A 24,376-nucleotide genomic window follows, 5' to 3' on the forward strand; every position below is an offset into this window, starting at 1 on the left:
ATACCTTGTGATACAGTCTGCTGTAACAATTAAAGCTGGTTAGATGAGCTCATGCAAAGACTCAGGTCAATGAGGATGGGAGTGAGAAAAGAGCTTGGAAACTTACCCAGAGCAAAGTACTCAAGCCCTAAAGACAAGTGAAAATGAAGGGGCAAGGGGAAAGGAATAAGACATGGGAAAGAAATATTAATCTATTTCAAAAAGGAAATGAATCATTTAGCTTCCAAAGGTGAAAGTTGGATACAGGGAGGCTATTGGGTAAAACTAACCCACCTCACACCAAAAACTGCATGCTGATAGGGTTCAGTCTCCCAGAGCTCTGAACCAGTTCCTTAAATGTGCTGTTTTTACAGAAGTAACAACTAGCAGAAATGTTTTCAGAGTAAGTAAGGCCAAGGGTTAGCAGCAAGGACTATCTTTTATAGCCCCCAAAGGACAACATCCATCCATAGTTATGTGAACAAACAGCAGTAACATCACAAGCTAACCCATCAACCCAATGCAGGCATCTAAGGGAGCAATGTACAGACACACACAACATGGCCTCAAGGAGAAATGGCATTCAGGGCCCTGAAACACATAGGATTTAATTTATTGACTTACTTCTCACACAAGTACAAACAGATTTCCTATTTATCCTGGGACTAGTGAGCTGATAAGATATATAATTTGTTTACTGAGCTTGTTTTAGCTTTCTTCCATGCACTGTGGGCTTGGATTGTAAGCAACTACTACACCACTATGTCTTACAACCTGAATTAAGAGATGATAGATGCAGAGCAGATTTAGACTGGAGATTAGGAAGAAATTCTTTACAGTGAGGGTGGTGAGACACTGGGACAGGCTGTGGATGCCCCCTTCCTGGAGATGTTCAAAGCCAGCAACCTGGTCTAGTGGGAGGGGTCCCTGCCCATGGCAAGAGGGTTGGAACTAGATGATCTTTAAGGTCCTTTTCAATTTAAACCATTCTGTGTTTCTATAAACTCAGCTTTTAGAAGACTGACAAGTTCAATTTTTCCCAATCCATAGATAAATCATTCATAGCAACTATGGTTTGTAGCAACTAGTCCTCTTGTCAGAAGTCTTTTCAGTTTTAAAACTTTGGAATTTAACCTGCTGCAAGGTTCTGCTCTCATCACAGCTCTGTGACACCTACCATCAAAAGAGCAACTTGGGGTAGCATTTCAAGCCTCATCTGATTACCACCATGACTAACTGCTTGCTGCTCAGCTTATATGACAGAGATAAATGTGAGATAAATGTGGCTTCTCCCTTAATTAGAAGGTTAGTTACACACACTGAGTTTTGAACAGGAATTTTATGTTACAGATAAAACAGCTTGGCCTTTGTGACCCACTAAATTTGACACCCCCATCTCACCATTACTTTGGACAGTTAACAAGTAACTGTTAAACTGTTGGGAGAAGCATTTTGTACTTCAATCACAGGTAAGACTTAGATTCTAACAGTCTTGCCCAACAGCAGATGCTCTTCCATTTCAGATGGAATGAACTATTCAGTGCTTTTTCTGAAGAAAACAAATAGAATTCAAGCAGAATTGAATACACTCATTTCACTGGATAGATAAAAAAAACCTCAGCTAAGAGGATGGGGAAAAAAGCAAGCCATCCCTGTGCAGTGTATTGATGTGCTACCATTGCCTTCCCTGAAGCAGGGGGGTTGGATCATCAAGGTCCCTTCCAACCCAAACCTTCTATGAATCTATGAAAGGGTCCCAATGGAGTTTTTCCAGGAGATACATCAGTTCAGCAGGGCATGGAAGGCCAGCAGATTGCAGGCATCTTTCTGAAGGAGTTTACAGAATGCAGGAGGAGTACCTGGTTCAGGATACAGAAAACATTCTGACAACATTCCATGCCTTCCAAGGAACATTGTTAGTTCCTTTTATAATTTGGAAAGACTTTTATTATTTACTTGGTATGCAACATTTGAAGTATTGACCACGAGTCAGCAGTGTGCTCTTGGGGCCAAGAAGGCCAATGCCATTCTGGGGTGCATTACAAGGGCTGTGGTGAGTAGGTCGAGAGAGGTTCTCCTGCCCCTCTGACTCTGCCCTGGTGAGACCTCATCTGGAACACTGTGTCCAGTTCTGGGCCCCTCAGTTCAAGAAAGACCTCAGGGAACTGTTTGAAAGAGTCCAGCACAGAGCCACAAAGATGATTAAGGGAGTGGAACATCTTCCTTACGAGGAGAGCCTGAGGGAGCTGAGGGCTCTGTAGCTTGGAGAAGAGGAGCCTGAGAGGTGACCTCATTCATATTTAAAAATATGTGCAGGGTGAGTGCCCAGAGGCTGGAGCCAGGCTCTGCTGGGTGATGCCCAATGCCAGCACAAGGGGCAACAGGTGAAGTTGAGGCATAGGAAGTCCCATGGAAACATGAAGAAAAATTTTTTCACTGTGAAGGTGACAAAACACTGGACCAGGCTGCCCAGGGGTCTTGCGGAGTCTCCCTCTCTGGAGATACTCAAAACCTGCCTGGATGTGTTCCTGTGTGATCTGCTCCAGGTGATCCTGCTCTGGCAGGGCATTGGACTGGATAATCCTTCGAGGTCCCTCCCAACCCATAACATTCTGTAATTCTGAAGCCAAGTCACTTACAAAGTCCCCAAATGACCATCCATCTAATTATTATGAATGGGCCATTTACCAGTGAAGAGGCAGAAGCCTGAAACCTCAGTGCATTGAGATGGTGCCCACAGACATTCTAAACAAGTAAATATAAAGCACAGCAATATTAAAAAAAAAAAACAAAAATTGGTCACAAGCCACCTTTGATAAGTTGGGCATTGATAAAAATCAAGGAACAACATTCCAGCTCTCCCAAAAATTCAAATTGAGAGGTGAGATTATGCAAAGCTTTAAAAGTCAGAGAATCAGGAAAATTTTTAATACAGAAGATTATCATGGAAGAAATTAAGAGAAACATGCTGGACCTTTCCAGTTGGGAAATGCCCAAACATACAGAGCAGCAAAATTATTACATAAAGGCAGATTCTTACATGCTAGAATTATTACTATCCCTTCCTAAATATTAGTTATTTCTGTACTTGTTCAAGTAGATTTAACAAGCATTACTGAAAAGAGTCTCAAGAGAAATACAGTGCCTGAAGGGGGCCTACAAGAAAGCTAGGGGAGGGACTTTTTACAAGGGCTTGAAGGAATAGGATGAGAGGCAATGGATTGAAGCTGGGAAAGGGGAGATTTAGATTGGAGATGAGGAAGAAATTCTTGACAGGGAGGGTGGTGAGACATTGGAACAGGTTGCCCAGGGAGGCTGTGGATGCCCCCTCTCTGGAAGTGTTCAAGGCCAGGCTGGATGAGGCCTTGAGCAACCTGGGCTGGTGGGAGGTGTCCCTGCCATTGGCAGGGGCATTGGAACTAGGGGATCTTTAGGGTCCCTCCAACCCAAACCATTGTGTCAATCTATAAAAATTTACAGAACACCAAGGTCCATCACTGCTCTTTTCAACTTTGAAGGTCTAGTATCAGTTTTCTGTTCAGTTCTAGGTCTGATTTCAACTGTTTCTTCATTTCTGCTGTTTCTAATCTGGCTGGCACAGTTAATTTTACAGCAAAAACATTCTCATTCTCATTTTGATCAGTTCAAGAAATTCTCTAGCACCTTCTACTGTACTGCTAGATGAACCATACCAGCTACTGGTTTTCTTTAACCATACACAAGACAACTATGTTTGAACTTCACTAACTGCTTCAGTATCTAGGAGTGAGATGAACCTCCATGCCAAACCAATATGGCATTCAATTCAAACAGAAAAAAAGCTACCCTGAAGCCTGGCTTACAAAAAACCAACCAAACAAACACACACACCCCCCCACCCAAACAAAACAAACTTTAAAAAAAAAAAAAAAAAAATCACACTTAGAGATGCACTCAAGTTGCAACTAGTTCACTGGCAAAGCAAACAAGATTTAGATCCTGAGAGTTAAGATATAGAAAGCACTTTCAATGAAGCAAACTGCATGTTTTCATCAGGGAATAATGTAAGTAACCAAAACTTTGACATGCTTTGCTCTAACTTAACTCTATCAAAATGAAAGAGGAGGTCTGAATCTTTAAGTTGCATACCCAGTCTTCTTTCCAGGCTTGTAAGTTTTGAATTCAATCAGAAATTGAGTCTTAAAAAAATAAAAATAAATGTACCTATCTGCTGTGTCAGTCCTTAGCATATGTCCCACACACTTTATCACTCAATTCGTAAGTTTGTAGGTAAAGAAATTAAAAATATCTAAATTTTATCTTATTTCTCTAAAAAGTACATCTATTACAGAAGAAATATCCATACAACAAGAGCTGAGAGGTGAAACACTTAAATAAAACCCAGCCGACCCTTCCTTAGCAGTTCTCTAAGTAGGGCAAATCCAAGCTTACTGATGTGCCTTAAACTTTTCATCTGACAGAAAAATCACAACACTCAAAACACCTCTCTGTACAAGTGCAAAAGAGAAAAATCACAACCCCCAAGTAAAAACACCTCTCTGTACAAGTGCAAAAGAGAAAAATCACAACCCCCAAGTAAAAACACCTCTCTGTACAAGTGCAAAAAAGAAAAATCACAACCCCCAAGTAAAAACACCTCTCTGTACAAGTGCAAAAGAGAAAAATCACAACCCCCAAGTAAAAACACCTCTCTGTACAAGTGCAAAAGAGAAAAATCACAACCCCCAAGTAAAAACACCTCTCTGTACAAGTGCAAAAGAGAAAAATCACAACCCCCAAGTAAAAACACCTCTCTGTACAAGTGCAAAAGAGAAAAATCACAACCCCCAAGTAAAAACACCTCTTTGTACAAGTGCAAAAGAGAAAAATCACAACCCCCAAGTAAAAACACCTCTCTGTACAAGTGCAAAAGAGAAAAATCACAACCCCCAAGTAAAAACACCTCTCTGTACAAGTGCAAAAGAGAAAAATCACAACCCCCAAGTAAAAACACCTCTCTGTACAAGTGCAAAAGAGAAAAATCACAACCCCCAAGTAAAAACACCTCTCTGTACAAGTGCAAAAGAGAAAAATCACAACCCCCAAGTAAAAACACCTCTCTGTACAAGTGCAAAAGAGAAAAATCACAACCCCCAAGTAAAAACACCTCTCTGTACAAGTGCAAAAGAGAAAAATCACAACCCCCAAGTAAAAACACCTCTCTGTACAAGTGCAAAAGAGAAAAATCACAACCCCCAAGTAAAAACACCTCTCTGTACAAGTGCAAAAGAGAAAAATCACAACCCCCAAGTAAAAACACCTCTCTGTACAAGTGCAAAAGAGAAAAATCACAACCCCCAAGTAAAAACACCTCTTTGTACAAGTGCAAAAGAGAAAAATCACAACCCCCAAGTAAAAACACCTCTCTGTACAAGTGCAAAAAAGAAAAATCACAACCCCCAAGTAAAAACACCTCTTTGTACAAGTGCAAAAGAGAAAAATCACAACCCCCAAGTAAAAACACCTCTTTGTACAAGTGCAAAAGAGAAAAATCACAACCCCCAAGTAAAAACACCTCTCTGTACAAGTGCAAAACTACTTTGCACAGACCAAGAGAATCAAGCACACTTGCTTTAGCTCCTCCTGATGTGTTTCTGTACACACAAATGTGTGTCCCCAGAGCTCCCTAACCTTTCTCCTTTGTTCCCTGTGCTACATGCCTCATACACTGTGCAATACGTTTCCAGCCAAGCATCAGAGGAGAGTCAGTCCTTTCATGGGCTATTTAAGCTGCAGCTTTGACAGCACCAGTCATTTGCTGCACTGAAGTCAGAATGGTTTCACACATGGATTGCTACCATTTCAATATGTACACATTATATCAGAGTGCAGCCTGCTAGGTATTTATTCAGCAACCTGACATAAGTCTAAAATAAATACTCAAAAAGAGAAGCCTTTCGGCACCTGTGGTACGTGTAAGTCATTAGTTCCCCAGCTAAAAGAGCTCACTAATACAGCCTTCAAGCTACTTGTTAAAACTTGTGAATCACTTCAATCCATCTAATCAAACTCACACAGCTCCCTTAATCAGGGCACAAGACTGAAAGTGGACCTGCACTAGACTCACTCGCTTACTCCACCCAAAAATGTATCATGGGAAAAATGGTTACAGATAAAACAATTTATAGCTACCTTCACATCTTGAAAACCAGGAGAAATTTGGTAGTTATTTCAACAAAGCCTTTCATCTGGAAGTTCTAAGAGTCTTCAATTAGAGAAAACATACCTGCTATAGGCACATATCCAACTCCTTGCTGATATACGGTGGGCATCAGGACCACTGGCTGGGGCTGCATCATCATGGCAGCTGGCAAAGACTTGACACAAAAAGCACAGATTAGAGTTATTCAAGAAATAAAGAACCTAAAACCCAGCAATTCAAACAATTAATCCAGTATCTGCTAACCAAGAGTCAGACTGCAAATCCATGTTCTGTGCTCAATGTTACACTATGACAACACAAAGTGCTAATCAACGGTAAGAAAAGTCCCTGGCAAATTAAGTAGCTGCCATCCTTTTCCAGACATTTGCCTGTAAAGCAGTATCAACACAAAAGCAGCCCTTTGCAGCAGTTTGATTCACTTTATCATTGAAATGAATTATTTTTAAATAGAAGTTTAATCAGGTTTCATGCTTTAGTCTTGTGAAATGAATACACGATGCATTCATTAGAAATTAAATCCTAGAGCAAAGCTCAGTTTTATTAAAGCAGTGTACTGCTCCTAGAAACAAACCTCAATTCAATTCAACTGGTTTTGAGGTAAACCAGTGCTTTAAACAATCACACAGAATCACAGAATCCAAAGATCATCTAGTCCAACCCCCCCTGCCACAGCAGGATCACCTAGGGCAGGTCACACAGGAACACATCCAGGTGGGTTTTGAATGTCCCCAGAGAAGGAGACTCCACAACCTCTCTGGGCAGCCTCATCCAGGGCTCTATCAACTTCACAGTGAAAAAAAATTTTCCTTATGTTTATGTGGAACCTGCTATGCTCCAGCTTGCACTCTTTGCCCCTTGTCCTATCATTGGACATCACTGAGCAGAGCCTGGCTCCATCCTCCTGCCACTGTCCTGCACATCTTTATAAACATGACTGAGGCACCCCTCAGGCTCCTCTGCTCCCAGCTACAGAGCCTCATCTCCCTCAGCCTGTCCTCAGCAGGGGGATGTTTCACTCCCTTCAGCATCTTTGTGGCTCTGTGCTGGACTCTTTCAAGCAGTTCCCTGTGGTCCTTTTTGAACTGAGTGGCCTAGAACCAGACACTATATTCCAGGTGTAGCTTCATGAGGGCATAGTAGAGGGGCAGGAGAACCTCTCTCGCCTTACCACAGACCTTCTAATTCACCCCAGGATGCCACTGGACTTCTTGGCTACAAGGGCACAGTTGCTGGCTCATTGCTATCCTGTTGTCCACCAAGACTGCCAGGTCCTTTTCCCTGAGCTGCTCTAACAGATCAGTCCACAATCTACACTGATCCATGGGGTTGTTCCTTCCCACATGCAGGACTCTAACCTTGTCCTTGTTGGATTTCATTCATTTTCTCCCCATCCAAGTCTCCTGAATGGCAGCACAGCCTTCACATATGTCAGCCACTCCTCCCAGTTAGGTGTAATCAGCAAACCTGCTGACAGTGCCCTCTGTTCTCTCATCCAGGCCACTGACATCAGTTTAACTTCATTCCCTTTTACTACCACAGGTAACTATAGCCTAATTAGAAACTCATCTCCCCTGGGGTAAATGAACAACTGTTTAGATGTGGGGCAGGATGTGAATTTCAAACAGGGAACATCTGACCCCATTTGTGCTCTCAACTGCAACTTGGACCTCCTGATGATGTGCAAATGCAGGAGGAAGCATTCAGGGCTGCACGTACTATCCAACAGCTACAGACTGGTGACAGAACAGAGAGAATAGTCCATAAGCTGCAAAATGGACCAGGATAAATCAGCATTTCAAGACCAGGAGCACCACATGAACAAGAATTAAAACCCCAAACTTGGTGTTAGATTGCTGCTTGAGTGGTAGTGTCTTATCAGTAGTGATGAGATTGGGAGCTCCAGGTGAGCAGTTGGACTTGACGATCTCAAAGGTCTCTTCCAACCTCAACATTTCTATGACTAATTCCACAAAGCCTTGTTTTAATTAATATCATTACTATTAAATTAGCAATGCCAATGCACCACTTAACTAATTTGAGTACTATGTCCAGCTCTGGGGCCTGCAACACAAGAGGGACATGGGCCTGCTGGGGCAGGTCCAGAGGAGGGCTACAAAGATGATCAGAGAGCTGGAGCACCTCCCTTATGGGAACAGACTGGGAAAGCTGGGGCTGTTCAGCCTGGAGAAGAGAAGGCTCCAGGGAGACCTCAGAGCAGCCTTCCAGTACCTGGAGGGGGCTACAGCAGAGCTGAGGAAGGACGGTTTAGAGGGACTTGTGATGACATGAAAAGAGGCAATGGTTTGAAACTGAAGCAGGGGAGATTTAGGTTAGACATTAGGATGGAGTTGCTTACTGTGAGGGTGGTGAGATACTGGAACAGGTTGCCCAGATATGTGGTGCAGGGCTCACTGAAGACATTCAAGGTCAAATTTGATAGGGCACTGAGTATCCTGTTCTAGTTGGAGATGTCCCTTGCAGGGACTGCTGACTGCAAGGGGGTTGGACCTTTGGGAGTCCCTTCCAACTTGATGCATTCTGTGATTCTGAGAGTAAGCTGATTTTTTTTGTTTTTAATAATTGCAAACCAAGACAAATAAATACCCATTTAACACCACCCCAAAAAGTATTTTCAGTAGCAGATATATATAGCTAATCCATAAATATAATTAGCACAAATATTTTAGTATTATAATGTGTTATTATCTAACTCATATTTTTGACTGCTATTCCCAGTATTAGGAGTCATTCTTTTACTACCTTCTGCTTAAGATCTGTGAAAAAATTTAAAAGCATAGTCTAAAACTACCACCAAGTCTAACACACACCACCTAGGAAGGCACAATGGAACTACTTCCACTCCACTTCCAGCTATCCAAGAAGCTTCTCTACCTTCCTCCTGCCAGCCCACACTCAGCTTACCGTGTAGGACATCACCAGATTAATCATTCCTTCCTTGTCATCACCCTGCCTCCCACTCAGGCTGTACCACTCATCCTCCACATTGCCTTGTTTCAGAGACTCAGGAATCGTAATGTGTGTCCAGGCGATGCGGTCATCCATTGAAAAGGCCCTCTGGAATGGGATTGAAAAAGCATCATCAAGTTAATTGTCCTGGGAAAAAAACACCACCCAATAGTTAAATTACTCTGCACTAACACTTCCATCAGTTCCATGCTAGTCCATTTTGCCAACTTCAAGCTATCCCTTTGGAAACTACTAAAGCATCAGTAAATATTTCCACCACCTCCTGTCCCAGCGAGGATGAAGCATGCTTGCAGTGGGATTCTGGATTGATTGCAGATATTTAACTGCAAGAAATTCAAAACCTGAAGCAGAACACATCTAGAAATACAACATCAGCTTAATCTGTGTGATCTAGTGACATCACATCAGAGGTTATTAACTGAATGTAAACAGCTTCTGTTTAATCTACAACAGACTGAACTTCAGTGATTCAGGAGCAGATACAGGAACTGATCTGCCACCTCTGTGGCAGCAATAAAACAGACACTGGAACAGGTTGCCTAGGGAGGCTGTGGATGCCCCCTCCTCCCTGGAGGTGTTCAAGACCAGATTGGATGTGGCCTTGAGCAACCTGGGCTAGTGGGAGGTGTCCCTGCCAATGCCACGGGGGTTAGAACTAGATGATCTGAGGTCTTTTCCAACCCAAACCATTCTATGAATCTATGAACCCATCAATAAAGCCCACAAAAACAGCATCCAAAGGCCTCATTCATTTAATGACCACACAAGTGCTGTAGTGTCAAGTCTGACTACACACAGTTAAGAGGCAGAAAAAACCCCAGGCAAATCATAGACTTCAGCTTCAGCTGTAGCCTCTCTGTTTCTGCTAATAAATCCCAGTGACTACACCCAGGCTGCATTTGGCAGTTTTATTCTCAGCATTTCTGAGCTTGGGAAAGCTTCCAAGCTCCTCCTGGGTTGGAACAACACTGAAGGATTTCTGAGTGAAACAGCATTGTATAAGCAGGCTATTTTTAATAGGGACAGTACAGAATAGGAGGCTGCGGGGCATTCTGACAGCAAGGGGAAGCTTAAACATCAGACATTTTTGCTTCTTTCTCTGCCCCTTATCAGTTAGCAAAGGAACAGCTCTGACATTGCTGGGGGAGAGGGAAACCTTATGTATTGCTGCTCTTGGGATTCTAAATATTTTTCAGCTACTCCCAGAGAGCAGAGCTAAGAAACTGCCTTTGGTAACTCAATTTTTTTTTTTTTTTTTTTTTTATGATTTCACCCAAACCTCAGGCCAAACAGGAGATGGGGAGGGATTGACTAACTAACATATGGCCGGTCTGACCTCATCAAATATCTCTAGATAGAAAGAGTCCACGCCTGGGGGAACCGTGCACTGAATGACTTTGTTCCAGCGAGGGTTCTTGGCTCCATTGTGTGCTGTTGGAGTTTCATACACAGCATAGCCCAGCCGTATCCGACAGTAGGGATCCATGCGGGTCATTCCATAGTTCTTTGCCAGTTTTGCCTGGAAAAGAAGAGAAAGTCTGTAAACATGCAGCATTTACATCAACTCAAGAAGTTAACTGCTATCAGTTCACAAAGAGAATCAACCGTTGAACAGGGATTCAATTATGAGGTAGACAGGAAGGAAAAAGGATGAGAAAAAATTCTAGAGCAACAGCATTGAGATGAAAACAGGAGGCAAGGATTCTTTTAAATGTCTAGGAGCTGATGATACCAAACTGGGAGGTGTAGCTGACAGCCCATCAGGCTGTGCTGCCATTCAGTGAGACCTGGGCAGGCTGGAGGGTTGGGCACAGGGAACGTCATCGGGTTCAGTGAAGGCAAGCGTAGGGTCCTGCCCCTGGGGAGGAACAACTCCCTGCACCAGTACAGGTGAGGGGTGACCTGCTGTGGAGCAGCCCTGAGGAGAAGGACCTCAGAGTGCATCAGCCAGCAATGGGCTGCCATGGCCTAGGCCAATGGTATTGTAGGCTACATTAGGAAAAGTGTGGCCAGCAGGTTAAGGGAGCTTCTCCTCACCCTGTACTCTGCTCTAGTGAGAGAGTGTATCTGGAGTATTGTGTCCAGTTCTGTGCTCCCCAGTTCAACACAGACAGGGAACTACTGGAGAGAGTCCAGTGCAGGGCTGTGAAGATGTTTAGGAGACTGGAAAAAGCCCAGTGCAGAACTGTGAGGATGACTATGAGGAAAAGATGAGAGACCTGGGTCTGTTTAGCCTGGAAAAGAGAAGACTGAGAGGGAATCTTACAAATATATGTGAAGTTGGAGGTCATGTGGACGGGGCTGGGCTCTTCTCAGTGGTGGCCAGTTACAGGACAAGGGGCTATGGGTACAAAACAGCATACAGGAGGTTTCATTTGAATCTAAGGAGAAATTTCTTTCCTGTGATGGTGACAGAACACTGGAACAGGCTGCCCAGAGAGGTTGTGGAGTCTCCTTCTCTGGAGAGACTCTAAACCCACCTGGACATTGCAGTCCTGGGCAACCTGCTGTGGGTAACCCTGGTTTAGCAGGAGTTGGACTGTATCTCCAAAGGTCTCTTCCAATCCCCACCGTTCTAGGATTCACCACAAATGGCAAAAGCAGCTCAGGTGAGGTAAAATCTCCTAGATCCTATCTTTCCAAGTGCTTAAAACTTCCTCAATTCAGTGTGTGCACTTGATAACACTTAATGGCAGTGGCACTAGTATCAGTGGCAATTTGAGTACTACATTACCATAAAATCAGAAGATGTCAAACACACTTTTGCTGTAACATCAGAGGAATAGAACAAAGTTAAGTTGATGACAGCCCTGAAGACAACACAGTGAGTACTGGTGCATAACTATGCCAACACAGAAATTGGACTTTCTGGACATGCTGTTTCTCTGAGCAGCCCATAGTTCTTTTTATAGTAAGACAAGTGACAAAATATGGTGCCTAGGATGCCTCCTCCCTACAGGACATTTAAAGAACTAGAACAGTTGGAACTTGCATAAGATTTAGGCAGCTGTGGCCTGGAAAGCTCTTTTCTCCTTCAGAGCACACGCTGGTTCAGTAATTCATACATGAGAGCTGGTGAGAAAGGTCTCAAATTGTAAATGTGGGCTTAAAGTAAGAAAGTTGGCACCTAAATTATGCACTGTCTAGACTCTGAAGTCATGCTATGAAGCAGTTTATCATCAAAAAAGAACATAAATTGACTGTCTAGTAATTTAAGAGGACACAACCAACTGTGCTTAGACAAACTCAACACCATCCCTATGTATCCACAAATAAAAAAAGAAGTACATTACCTTCCCCCCAGTATTTTCTGATCTTCTTGGGAGGGAAGTAACAGAATTAAGGCAGGCTGCTCTAAATATTTTATCAGCCCATATTTAAATAGAAAAGACTTGAACCAGCTTTTCATGTTCCACAGGTTAACAACACTGTGGTAAGTCTCCTGTTCAGGGTGTCACATGCCTCAATACACAGCCAAGGTTCCCATAATGTTCTTGCCTGAACTCTCAGAAGAGCAGAAGACTATCTCTTGGGACATCACAGGGCTGTGCTGCCATTCAGAGGGACCTTGACAAGCTGGAGAAGAGCCCAGATGGGAATCTCAAAGTTCAACAAATGAAAGTACAAAGCTCTGCCCCTGAGGGGGAAGAAACCACATGCACAACTATACGCTGTGGGCCAACTGGTTGGACACAAGCCCTGCAAAGAAGCATCTGGTGATCCTGATGGACACCAAGGTGGGAATAAGCCAGCAATGCACCTTGAAGCAAAGACGACAGGCAATAAGCAGTCTGGACTGCATTAGGCAAAACGCAGCTAGGAGGTCAAAGAAGAGGATCCCTTCTACTCAGCACTGGAGAGACCATACCTGAAGTACTATTCTCTTTAGGTCTGGGCTGTAGAAGATATGGTCACACTTGAACAAGTCCAGCAATGAGGTCACAGAACGGCTGAGGTTGGATGGAACCCTCTAGAGATTGTCTAATGCAAGCTCTCCACTCAATACAGAGTCAAAAGCTCAGGCAATTTCCGAGCGTCTTCCATGGATGCAAGCTCCGCAACCCCTTTGGGCAACCTGTTCTGAGCTTTGAAAAGTCACAGAAAAGGTTCTTCAAATATTTAAAATAGTTTGCTGAGTTTCAATTAGTGCTCACTGCACCCCTTGTCTTTCCTCTAGACAGCACTGAAAAGAGCCTGGCTGCCTTCTCTGTAAACACCTGATGACAGGGACTACAAGTTGCTAAGATTCCCCCCAAGACTGTTCCCTAGCTCTCTCTGCCTTTCCTTATTAAAAACATCCTCCCCAATCCTTGATTAAGAGACTGGCCTGGGAGTGAATAGGGGTGGGATAAGGTTTGGATTAAATCCCAGAGGCCCTCTATAAGCTCAACTATCTTGTGACTCTGTAACAAGTGGTTACTCACAGGCACAGCATCATGAACAGCTATTAGGTTTTGTTCTTCAAGCAACATAAAAATAGCTAAAAATAAATAAGGATTGAACCTGATAAAACCAGTATGAACTTCATCACTTCACTCATCCAAACAGGAATCTGGGTGTTTCTGCAGAGACACACTCAAGGTGAGAGATACAGAACTCCTTGTTCAACACTGCACTGTCTGCCTCTCGATCTGCTCCAGGCACTCTACCATCTATGCTGATTGCATCAACGTCCCATGACAAAGAGCACTTTAAGCTGTCCAAGCAAACAGCCAAAGATGAGCCTATGGAGTAATTTACAAGTGCTAGAAACTGCTAGAGAGGTAAGAGAGGCACAGTGTGTTGTTTGAGAAATATTTTGTTTCCTCACAGGCCTGAGGTTTATTCTGAATCATCTATACCCAGCTCTGGAAAAAAAATATTATATAAAGCTTTTTCCACCATACTGTAAAAATGGCAACATTTTTGTGCTTCTCAGAGTTGCAGAAGAGGCTTCCAATTGAACACTGTGAGCACAGACTGGGACACTCATCAGGACTAAGAAAGAAGGCTGCAAGTGACTGCAGTGAACAGGTGACTAGAACTTAGAAAGAATAAGCTTTGAAAAATGATTACCTCCAGCTTGCAGAGGAAGGATACAGGCTGTGAAGGAACAAACTGACCAGTGAAGCACACAGAAAGGAAAGATCAGCAACTCTTTTTTCCTGAGAAACCCTGTCTGGGTTTACTCCCCAGTAAAGACTCACCCTGGAGCTGTAACCACACGTGGTATTCCAAGCTAGGTGCTACATTTATGGCTAAATATCTCTTTGATATGTTTTTAGACAATGACTTGAAAACAGCACTTGTGAAAGATGAGGTGTGTTGAGGTAATATGAAGAACACCTGGTATGCTAATGTAGACAGTTGTGTTAAGACAGGTAAGTTTTGAAACCTGAAGTCTTATGCAAAAATGAACTACAGTGCTGCCAAGAGATGAAAGAAAGGATAACAAGGGAAAAGAGGAAGCAGAAAATAAAGAGCTAGGACTAAGAAAGCCTGCAGAAAGCACCAGGAAAAACAAGAAATGCATTAGAGAACATGGGGATGGAACAGAGCAGTCAAGGAAAAAAGTATGTAAAACAACTGCAGTTCCCTGTAATATTCTCCAAAATGCTAAAGCCTTCCACTATTCAGTGTTTCTAGAGGAAGCCTTCTTAACAGAAGCTCTCAGAGAAACCTGTTCACTGCCAACCCCCCTGAGTTTATTTGATTGTGTGTGGTAATAGCAGGCTTTACAGGAAATTGCTGCACTCTGCAGCTATGAAAGATGACACTGGACAAAATGCTGATGTATGAGAATCACAGAACAGCTCAGGCTGGAAGGGACCTTAGAGATCACCTACTCCCAACCTCCCCACCATGGGCAGGGACACCTCTCAATCACAGTTGCTTGCTCAAGGCCTCACCCAACCTGGCTTTGAACACCCCTAGAGAGAAGGCATCCGCAGCCTCCCGGGACAGCCTGTTCCAGAGTCTCATCACCCTTGTACTGAAGAACTTCTTCCTAAGAACCAGTCTAAACCTACTCTCCCTCAGCTTCAGACCACTCCCCCTTGTCCTATTGCTAGATATCCTTATGAATAGCCTCTCTCCAGCTTTTCTGGAGGCTCCTTATAGGTATTGAAAGGCAGCTATAAGGTAATCCCAGAGTCTTCTCCAGGCTGAGAGAAACATGGAAGGCTGTACATCAACACAAAGCTACAAAACCTTTAAGCATTACTCATTTCCTCTATGCAAGTAATTTAGCAACTCCAGTTCCAACAGAATTTTTTTTTGTGTGGCCACAGATCAAACAGATTAATTGTACTAATTAATTACAAGGACTTAATTGTGCAAAGATGCTACACTTTATACCTGTACTACTGTAATGCTGAGCCTGCCTACAGTACCCATTGGGCCTCCATACTGAAGCTGCTGAGCTGCTTGGGCATCCAGCTGGATCTGCTGCTGCTGCTGTGTTGGGGTAATACGGAGAAAGTCTTGAGGAAGCTCACCAACATATACCTGAAAAAAGAAAAAGAAAACACCTTCTAATTTCTGACTTTCACATTCAGAATGAACACGAAGAATATCAAAGAGAAGCAATAGAAAACATTCAGTAGAATTTAATTTAGTTTGAGAGCATGGACAAAGTACAAATTAAACAACAACACTGCCAGCTCATGTAGAGAACCTTCTCATGCTCACTTTCAAAACCACTCATTTCCGATATAAGTCTCTGAAAAAAGTAGGACAGGCAAAGCCAAGGCTGCTCCAGATAAACATTTAAGTAGTCCCTACAAAAATTAAAGCTACCAAGTTTCACATAGGGCATCTGATGGGCACTTAGCTCCTTCACTTCTTCATCACTCACATTAGACAAATCATCCCTGTGACACAGCAGCCTACATTCATCTGAAAAGGTCACTTTCAGAGTCACCTTCAAGACAGATCAAATAGACAATGCTTTCTGTGAACCAAATCCTTCAACCTAACTAAATCCTTCAACATTCAAATGCCCTAATGCTTTTTTAAGGTCAGACACAGTCAGCCTGTAACTAACCCTGGGGACACTTCATGGACAAAATTCCACCACACTCAAAACAAAGGAGGAATTCAAAATCTGGTCTATCACAAGGAAGAATCGTAATGAAAAACCCAAAGTAGTAACATATTAAAGGAAGTTGAAACATGTGACAATATGACTCAGCAGTCACCCTGTATATTGTGTTGGCTTTGTAACAGAAAGTTTCTACCTCTTCCTTGTCAATCCACACCGATTTGTTGTGTCTAGGTTTTAACTGCTCAGTGAACATCAACAACACATTGAAAGCCATCATCACATTAAAATAACAAGCACACCATAAAAACTTCACAAAGCAAATACAGCAGCAGAGAATATTTATCACTAAGCTGTCCTCATTTCTCTTGTCTGCAGAGTCAGTTACGCATTTAACGTGGAAGTGCCCAGCCCATCAAGACAAAGTGCAATTTCTCGTGTTGCAATCCAGGGCAAGGTTACTCAATCGTGTATCTGGCAGACAGATGCCTACAGAACATAACTGCAGAAGTTAACAGGCCTCTAGGACATAGCTTCTGAGGATGAGAGAGCACTTGCACGTCAAGATTGCATCTTGGAGACAGAAACTGCAGCTCTTGCCAAATCGCATTCCGTGTGACTACTGCTACCCTAGAGCTTCAGGATCCTGGCAGCAGAAAGTGTTACCTACCAGAAAGGAAGCCTATCCAAAAAGCTAGGGAGGAAGTACTGAATTCCTCCTGCTAGGCTGCTGGGAGGGAGAAGAGGGAATTAGTTTTGTTTATAAGTATCTTAAAAATATTAATATCTTAAGCAGCTTAAGTTTTGAAAAATAAGGGGGGAAATGGGGGCATGGAGGGAGAAGGCTTAAGCTAAAATATAATACTAACATTAAAAGAATGCTTATTTAAGTTTGAGCCTTCTCACAGAATGGTTTGGGTTGGAAGGGAGCTTTTACAGATCATCTAGTTCCAACCCCCTGCCATGGACAGGAACACCTCCTACCACATGAGGTTGATCAAGTTCCTGTCCAATCTGGCTCTGAACACTTTCAGGCTTGAAGCCTCCACAGCTTCTCTGGGCAACCTGTTCCAATGCCATACAGCCTCTTTAGAATACTTGTTATATAAAAAAAAAAGTTAGTTTAAAAATAAAACATAATCAATTCAGGAAAAATTCCAATTGGCAACAGAATGAGCAAGGCATTTACAACACAGCAGGCCTCCTCCAACCCTTCACCTCCAGAAGTTTCAAAAATGCTATTATGAACAACTCTGAGAACAGACATCATAAAGGTCTCCTGTAGTGAGAAGTGGTGGCTGCAGCTCTGAAATTACACTGCCACATGTGCATGCTCCCTATGCTAGCTTCGCAGAAAACAGGACAGCATATTTCCTCTCAACCATCTTAACATGGACTTTGGTAAGCTTTATTCATGCACATCAGAAGTCTAATAATATCTCTAAATTTTGTTCAAGGCATCTAAACACTGCTTAGAAAGAAAATATATAAACAACTCTCTGGCCTGAGGCCCAAAAGGGACAAACAAAATATGTAAGGCAGTTGCCTTACAGTATCTAAGCTGGTTTTGCATCATTCAGTTACCTCATACGAAGCTACAGGACTTGAACATCTCTCCTGTGAAGAGAGACTGAGAGCCCTGGGGCTGTTTAGTCTGGAGAAGAGAAGGCTGAGAAGGGATCTTGTGATCAACATCTATAAATATCTGAAAGGTGGGCTTCAGGGTGAAGGTGCCAGGCACTTTTCAGTGGTGCCCTGTGATAGGACAAGGAACAACAGGCACAAACTGGAACACAGAGGTTCCACCTCAACATGAGATGACACTTCTTTGGTGTGAAGGTGCCAGAACCTTGGAGCAGGCTGCCCAGAGAGATTGTGGAGTCTCCTTCTCCAGAGAGTTTCAAAATCTGCCTGGATGCCTTCCTGTGTCACCTGCCCTAAGTGATGCTGCTTTGGCAAGGAGGTTGGACTCAAGTGTCTCCTGAAGTCCCATCCAACCCCTACCATCCTGTGATTCTGTGATCCTCATCCTGGAAGCACAGAGCAGACATATGCAGACACTGAAAACAGCTACTTTTACTAAATTCCCAGAAGATCCAAGCAGTAAAACTCTCCAAAAGGAAGAGTGGGGAGCAGGAGATGCATATGCTTAAATGTTCAGCTCTGGTATGCAAGTCCTGGTGACACAGTCAGTGAAGTATCTAGAAGAGATTCTTATTGAGGAAAACACACCACTTAGTGAGGTCTTATGCTAATTATAAGTTGATGCCATATCAAATCACTAGCGTACAATCTTTTTATCTGTAACAAAAACAACCTAATTCAGGTCTTCTTCCAAGCATTAAAAAACAGGCACATAATTGCCACCTCCAAACCTGAATCAAAAATACAAAGTTACATAACCTGAGTTCAACCAGGTTTTGTTTTTAAAGCAAGCAAAAAAAGTGAGAAGCTTGTATCACTGATCCCACTCAACACCCACAGTAAAACAAATGCACATCCCTCTACTATAACAACATTCAAGGAAGAATGTGGAATTCAAACCCACTCTGCCATTAGCTGTAGAATAAAAGATTCATTCCATTTAACAGCTGAATTAGAACTCTCAAGAAGGACAGCAGTAAGACTGTGCTAGGGTAGAACTACAGTTCAGAAGACAACTTTTTATCAGGCATTCATCTAAAGGGAAAAAAAGCCTGCCTTGTAATTATTTCCTACTAACTTTAATTATTTGCTATGCAATCAAGTTTATTAGGAAAAATATGAATTGTCTAGAAACAGAAGGGAGGGCAAGGGAAAGCAGAACCAAAGGCAACCACAAATGCCCTGACTTAGGGAACCACCATACATGATGCATTCAGGAGGTGATAACTAATGTTTCCATACTGGCCATCATCAAGAAATCCTGATAGAATCATAGAAGAGACTTGGATTGAAGGGACTTCCAAAGGTCTATTATTAAAAGAAGTTTCAGGTTTAAAAAAAAAAAAAAAAAAAAAAGCTTTAAACACCTAGCTACTAAAAAACTTTTAACCATTCTCTTTTAAATTATTTTAACGTTTTTAAGAATGAATCAATGAAAGAGAATTTTTGACCTGTGTTTTACACTCTAACAAACAAATTGATCAGATGCATCCTGAGGTCCTGAAAGAGCTGGCTGATATTTTTTCATGGCTACTCCATATCATCTTTGAAAAGGTCATGGAGATTAGAAGTCCTGTACAACGGGAGAAAGACAAATCTCATAACCAGCTTTCAAAAGGGCAAGAAGGATGACCTGAGGAACCACAGGTAGGTCAGCTTTGCTTTGGCTGCTAAGAAATTCATAGCATAAGTCCTTCTGGAAGCCATTTCTAGACATACGAAGAAAAAAACAGGGACTAGGATTCATCATCCTTTACCAAGCCTTTAAAAAGGAAGGAAAAAAAAAGAAAGCCCAACCAGCCCAACTGCCTTCTACAGCAAAATTATTAGAATCTGTGAATAAAGAGAAAGCAGCAGGTACCAAAGCCTGGTAATTACAATCCAAATCAGTGAGCCACTGGCTGGGTGAAAAACTGGCTGGGTCACAGGAGCTCAGAAATTGAAGTTCAGTGGTTGCCATCACTGAAGGTTGGCTCAAATCAACATTTCTCAGAGACTGAGAACATTTCTCTGAGACTAACTAGCTTCCTATTTTTTCTGTCAGTAACCAGAGATGAATACAGAATGTACACTCAGCAGTTTTGAGGATGACTTCAAGTCTAGGGGAAAATGATTGGCATACTTGAGGACAGTATCAACAACCAGAGAGCCAGAAGAATTTACTGGAAGGAATCTAACACAATTCAACAACAAGTGCTAAGTCCTGTACTTCGGACAGGAAAATCCCTGGCACTGGTACAGGCTGGAGAACAACTGACAGGGCCGCAGCTCTACAGAGAAAAACCATGCAGGTCCTGGTGGAGAGCAAACTAAACATGAAGGAGCAGGGCACCCTCTCAACAATGAGGCCTAAGAGTACATTACACTGGAGGAACAAAAGCCCTGCCAGCAGGCTGAAGAAAGCAATTGTTTCCCTTTACTGGGCACTCATTAGACTACATCTGGAACACTGCAACCCATTTGGGACCCAGCACTGCATGAAAAATTATGAACTTGAGTGAGTTCAGCAGAGATCCACCACACTGATAGCAAATTCACACTAGGATTAGCATTAAGGAGAAAGATAATTGCCACCAATTCCAGGAACAGACTGCCATTATTTTTTTTCTACTTTACCACTAGACATACCAACACTGATCTTTCTTTCCTCCAACTCTTGGTCAAAAGAAAATGCCACCGGGTGCACCAGAAAATAAGCCATTTAGTGCCTTAGGGTACTTCTCTTATCTCTTAGAGAGCCAGAACTTCAAAGCATTGCCAATGCTGCCTTCATCATTTTCTGTCAAAGGAACATGCCCCAGAGGTCAGATCACAGAGCTTAAAAATTAATACACACTTTGCTCAGAAACACTCAATGACATCTTCCTTCCCCAAGTTTTTAAATGACTTCTGAAATCCAAATGGATTCCAACAACGTGTCTTTAGGGAACTTCCACCTTCACAGGTTAAGATTCTAACACTACATAGATCCACATATTAATAAGAAACAAAAGTATCTAATTTACCCAGGGAAGTTGTGGAGACTCCAAACCTGGTAGTGTTCAAAGTGAGCAAGCTGGTCTAGTAGGAGCTGTCCCTGCCCATGGCAGGGGGGTTGAGACTAAGTAATCCTTAAGGTCTCTTCCAACCTAAACCATTCTGTGGTTCTATGATAATAAAATATTCAACTATATTCAGAATTATCAACATGGTTATTTTGGTGACGAGACTTTGTATTCACAACTGCTACTGTGACAGCATGACACGTATCAACTTTGGACAATAAAACTGGAATTGCTTCTTGGATTCAGAAATCCAAGGTTTGAAGAGCCTCAAGACAAAATTGTAAGTAACATCAAAGGCAACAAAACTTATGTAGTTAAGTAACAGTATTAGGACAAGAAAAGAGAAGTAATCATAAGTATAACCTTGCCCATCAGAAGACCTCAAATCTTCAGAGCAGAAATCTAAGTAGTCCTAGCTTGGTACTTGATCTAATTTTGGAGAAGCTGACATATTTTCTTGCATGGTGAATGAATTAGGCATGGAGATTAATTTTGCCAGCTAGGGAATCACAACTCTAAGGTGCTGGTGTCTAATACTTAACGTGAAGCCTGATCAAACTGCTTATTAACACCTCTCACTTGGAAAAGACAACAATTATCAGCCCTTATATATTCAGCTGTAGCTTAGATTCCAAAAGCTGGTTTGCTCTTGAAAAAATACAAAGTGTGACAACACACTAATTTCAGAACACCCTGAAAAGAGCCAGAGAAATCTATATTCTAATAGAATATTTACCACTAACAGGATGAATTCCAGTCATGTTTCATTCAAAACCAGACAAACAAAAAAAAAAATCAGAACTTTTAATTACTCGCCAAAAAGCACTGTCACAAACCAGAAAGCATAGGTATAAGAACAAGACTGGCAACAGTAAAAGGCCATACTTTATCCTCTTACCCACATGAAACAACCTCAAATATTTTCCTCCCTGTTCAAACAGCAAGAGACAGAACTGTTCTCTGCAGTGCTAAAAAGAAATGTTTCCCAATCCTGCAGCACCATTCAGTGGCTATTGATTTGTAATGCAGTTTTATATATAGAAACATGTAGAATTCTATCTTCCACTCTGGAGTTAAGTATCACATTGACACCCTCACCTGTGAATGGCGGCTTAATATTGCACAATTTATTCATTCATTTGAAAACATTCACATCTCTGAAGTGGTTCAGACAAGGAAGCAAGCACACAAGGTTAGGAACACATCAGGTAACAAAAAAGAAAAAACACCACCCTGAAAACTAAAGCTGTACAAGATCATCATCACCTTTTCATTTGTCAGGCTTACATCAATTTTAATTAACAAAAGACTGCCAGGAGAGATATACAGGAGTACCTAGGTAATTCTAAAACAAGGTATCTAGAATAACAACATTCTTCAGTGTTGAGATGTATTCTTTTCAAACATTTAAGGACTTGGCAGTTAGGATATTCAAACATCTCCAAGAAAGTTCTCAACAAAACCTCATCTCAACCCATGAAGAGGATGCCACCAGGTTAAGCAGATACTGAAAGTACTCAATATCAGCAAGGTGTTTAGCATCACAGGCGAGTAGAACATCCCTCAAAAAGCCAGGCCACTCCACCTCAACATAAATCAGGTCTGCAATTAGGCCTGTTTCAGCTTTAGCCAAAACACTCAGTTTCTTACCAATTCCTTCTATTCCTACTCCTGCATCCATTCCCTCAGTCTTCCCAATCTTCTGCAAACATTAGGGATAAACAGAAGTGAAGTTAGTTTAAAACATACTCGGTTTTTTTCAGATATTTAGGTAATTTTGAGCTTTTCTGAGTAAAACATGTTACATATTGATAGAATTCCACTTGGCTGCAATCACACCAACTCTCAAACACCAAGCCTTAGGGGATAGCAACTAATTCAGCATAGATTCAACCTTAACAGCAGTCACTGTCTTCTCTTGATACCATCAAGAGACAACAAACAATTTCACTCACTTATTAACATTAATTAAAAATTTAAATTTTACTCCAACAACAGAACCATCACCACAATCCATTGTAAAAGGATTCTACTCTGGAAGACCAGACAAATAAAGCGTTTTAAGGGATTCAATTGACAACCACATGATATTACTGTCATGACATAACCACAGACAGCAATGCAGCTTTTCAAGATGGGCAGTTTAATAATTCACTCCTGAGGTCCTTCATCAAGGCTGCACAGAAAAAAAGTAACCATTTCTAGGAATTGAAATACAGTTTAAATACTGATTAAGAAAATCTCATTTTGCCTGCAGAGCAACGTCACATCGTCAGCTACTACCAGATTCTTCCCTGCAGGATCAGCACACCTATCGAGAGCTGATTTTACACTGCAGTGATACTACACAGAGAAGAACATCCCGGCGTGTGGCAAGATTATTCCAGGGCACAACCAGGCAGTGACACGTTTCCAATGAACTATCAACACTAACCCCCAGAAGATTATTAAATTGGCTTTAAAACTGCTCGGTTCCTTCCCTTACACACGCCTACGTATTGCCAGTCAATGCGTTCCTAAGCGCGTTTCAGGTTCTAGCTTTCAGGTGGCAGCCTCAGAGACAGCGACCTGAACCTGCCCAGCCCAGCCGTGAGAACAGAATGCTCTACTCTGCTTCAAAGCGAAAGAGGTTAGCTTAGACGTAGTCGAAGCCGTTCCCTCCTCTGGAAGGCCCTTAGACAAAGAACGGGCAGCACAGTCTCCTCAAACCCCCCACGGTAAAGCAGGAGCAGAAGCAGACTTCCTTCTCTCAACCTTTCCCCCCTGTCCGGGCAGTATAGAGAAGCAGAAGTCTTCTCTTTCCCTTTTCCCTCAGCCACGGGCCGCGTGGGAGACAAGAAGGGGAAGCTACCCTCGCACCCAGGCCCGTTAGCAGGAGCCGGCCCGCGGGGGAGGAGAACAGAGAGAGGCCCCACAGGGTCCAGCCGAGTCTCACCACGAAGGCGGTGAGGCCGCTGAAATTAACAGGAGCGCACCCTGCAGCACTCACCGGGCCGCGCTGCGTGGTGACGGTGGTCGCCATGGCGCCTGCCCCGGACCCAGACGCTTCCTTCCGCCCCGCCAGGCCGGGCCGCCGCCGTCGCTCCCGTTACTGCCCAAGGGCCGCCGCTCACCGTCACTCAGCGCCGGCCGCGCGGCTCAGCTGACCCCAACCCCGCCCCCAGCGGCGCGTAGCTGCCCCGCCCCTTCTGGCGGCTTCCAGAGCCCGCCGTGCGCATGCGTAAGGGTGATGGTCGGGAACGGCGCAAACCTCGTACTGCGCATGCGGCCGTTGGCCTGCTGGTGGGGTGAGAGCGTGGGCGCGTAGCCGGCGTTCCGCATGCGCTCTGTGACCGCCGCAATGGAGCGCGGCGCGGCGGGAGGCGCCGCTGGCACTAGGGGGTGCCGTGGCGCTGGGGAGGAGCCGACGCGACACCGGGGCCTGGGGCGGACATCTTGGGGCCGCAGGTGCCTTCGTCTGCCCCCGTCGGGCCTCAGACAAACCGCCCGCTCCGGCTG

At 43.2% G+C, this 24,376-nt stretch overlaps 1 protein-coding gene across 3 annotated transcripts in view; it reads right to left on the bottom strand.

Moving 5' to 3' along the window:
• The window catches only part of TOLLIP (toll interacting protein), a 32,613-nt gene extending 8,713 nt beyond the window's left edge, over positions 1-23,900 (bottom strand). For 2 of the 3 annotated variants that reach the window (XR_008489302.1, XM_054390290.1), the window contains exons 1-5: positions 23,868-23,900; positions 15,506-15,655; positions 10,506-10,688; positions 9,104-9,256; positions 6,245-6,335 (exon numbers count right to left, since the gene is read on the bottom strand). Coding sequence is in view for 2 of the 3 variants with exons in the window: in XM_054390290.1 (XP_054246265.1) it covers positions 6,245-6,335; positions 9,104-9,256; positions 10,506-10,688; positions 15,506-15,655; positions 23,868-23,900 (610 nt within the window). In the remaining variant the exon portion in view is untranslated. The remainder of the gene's footprint in view (positions 1-6,244; positions 6,336-9,103; positions 9,257-10,505; positions 10,689-15,505; positions 15,656-23,867) is intronic. The other variant, XM_054390291.1, reaches the window with a different exon arrangement.
• Between the last annotated feature and the right edge of the window lie 476 nt (positions 23,901-24,376).

This window comes from Indicator indicator, chromosome 21, assembly GCF_027791375.1.
Source record: "Indicator indicator isolate 239-I01 chromosome 21, UM_Iind_1.1, whole genome shotgun sequence".
In the NCBI taxonomy this organism is placed as follows: domain Eukaryota; kingdom Metazoa; phylum Chordata; class Aves; order Piciformes; family Indicatoridae; genus Indicator; species Indicator indicator.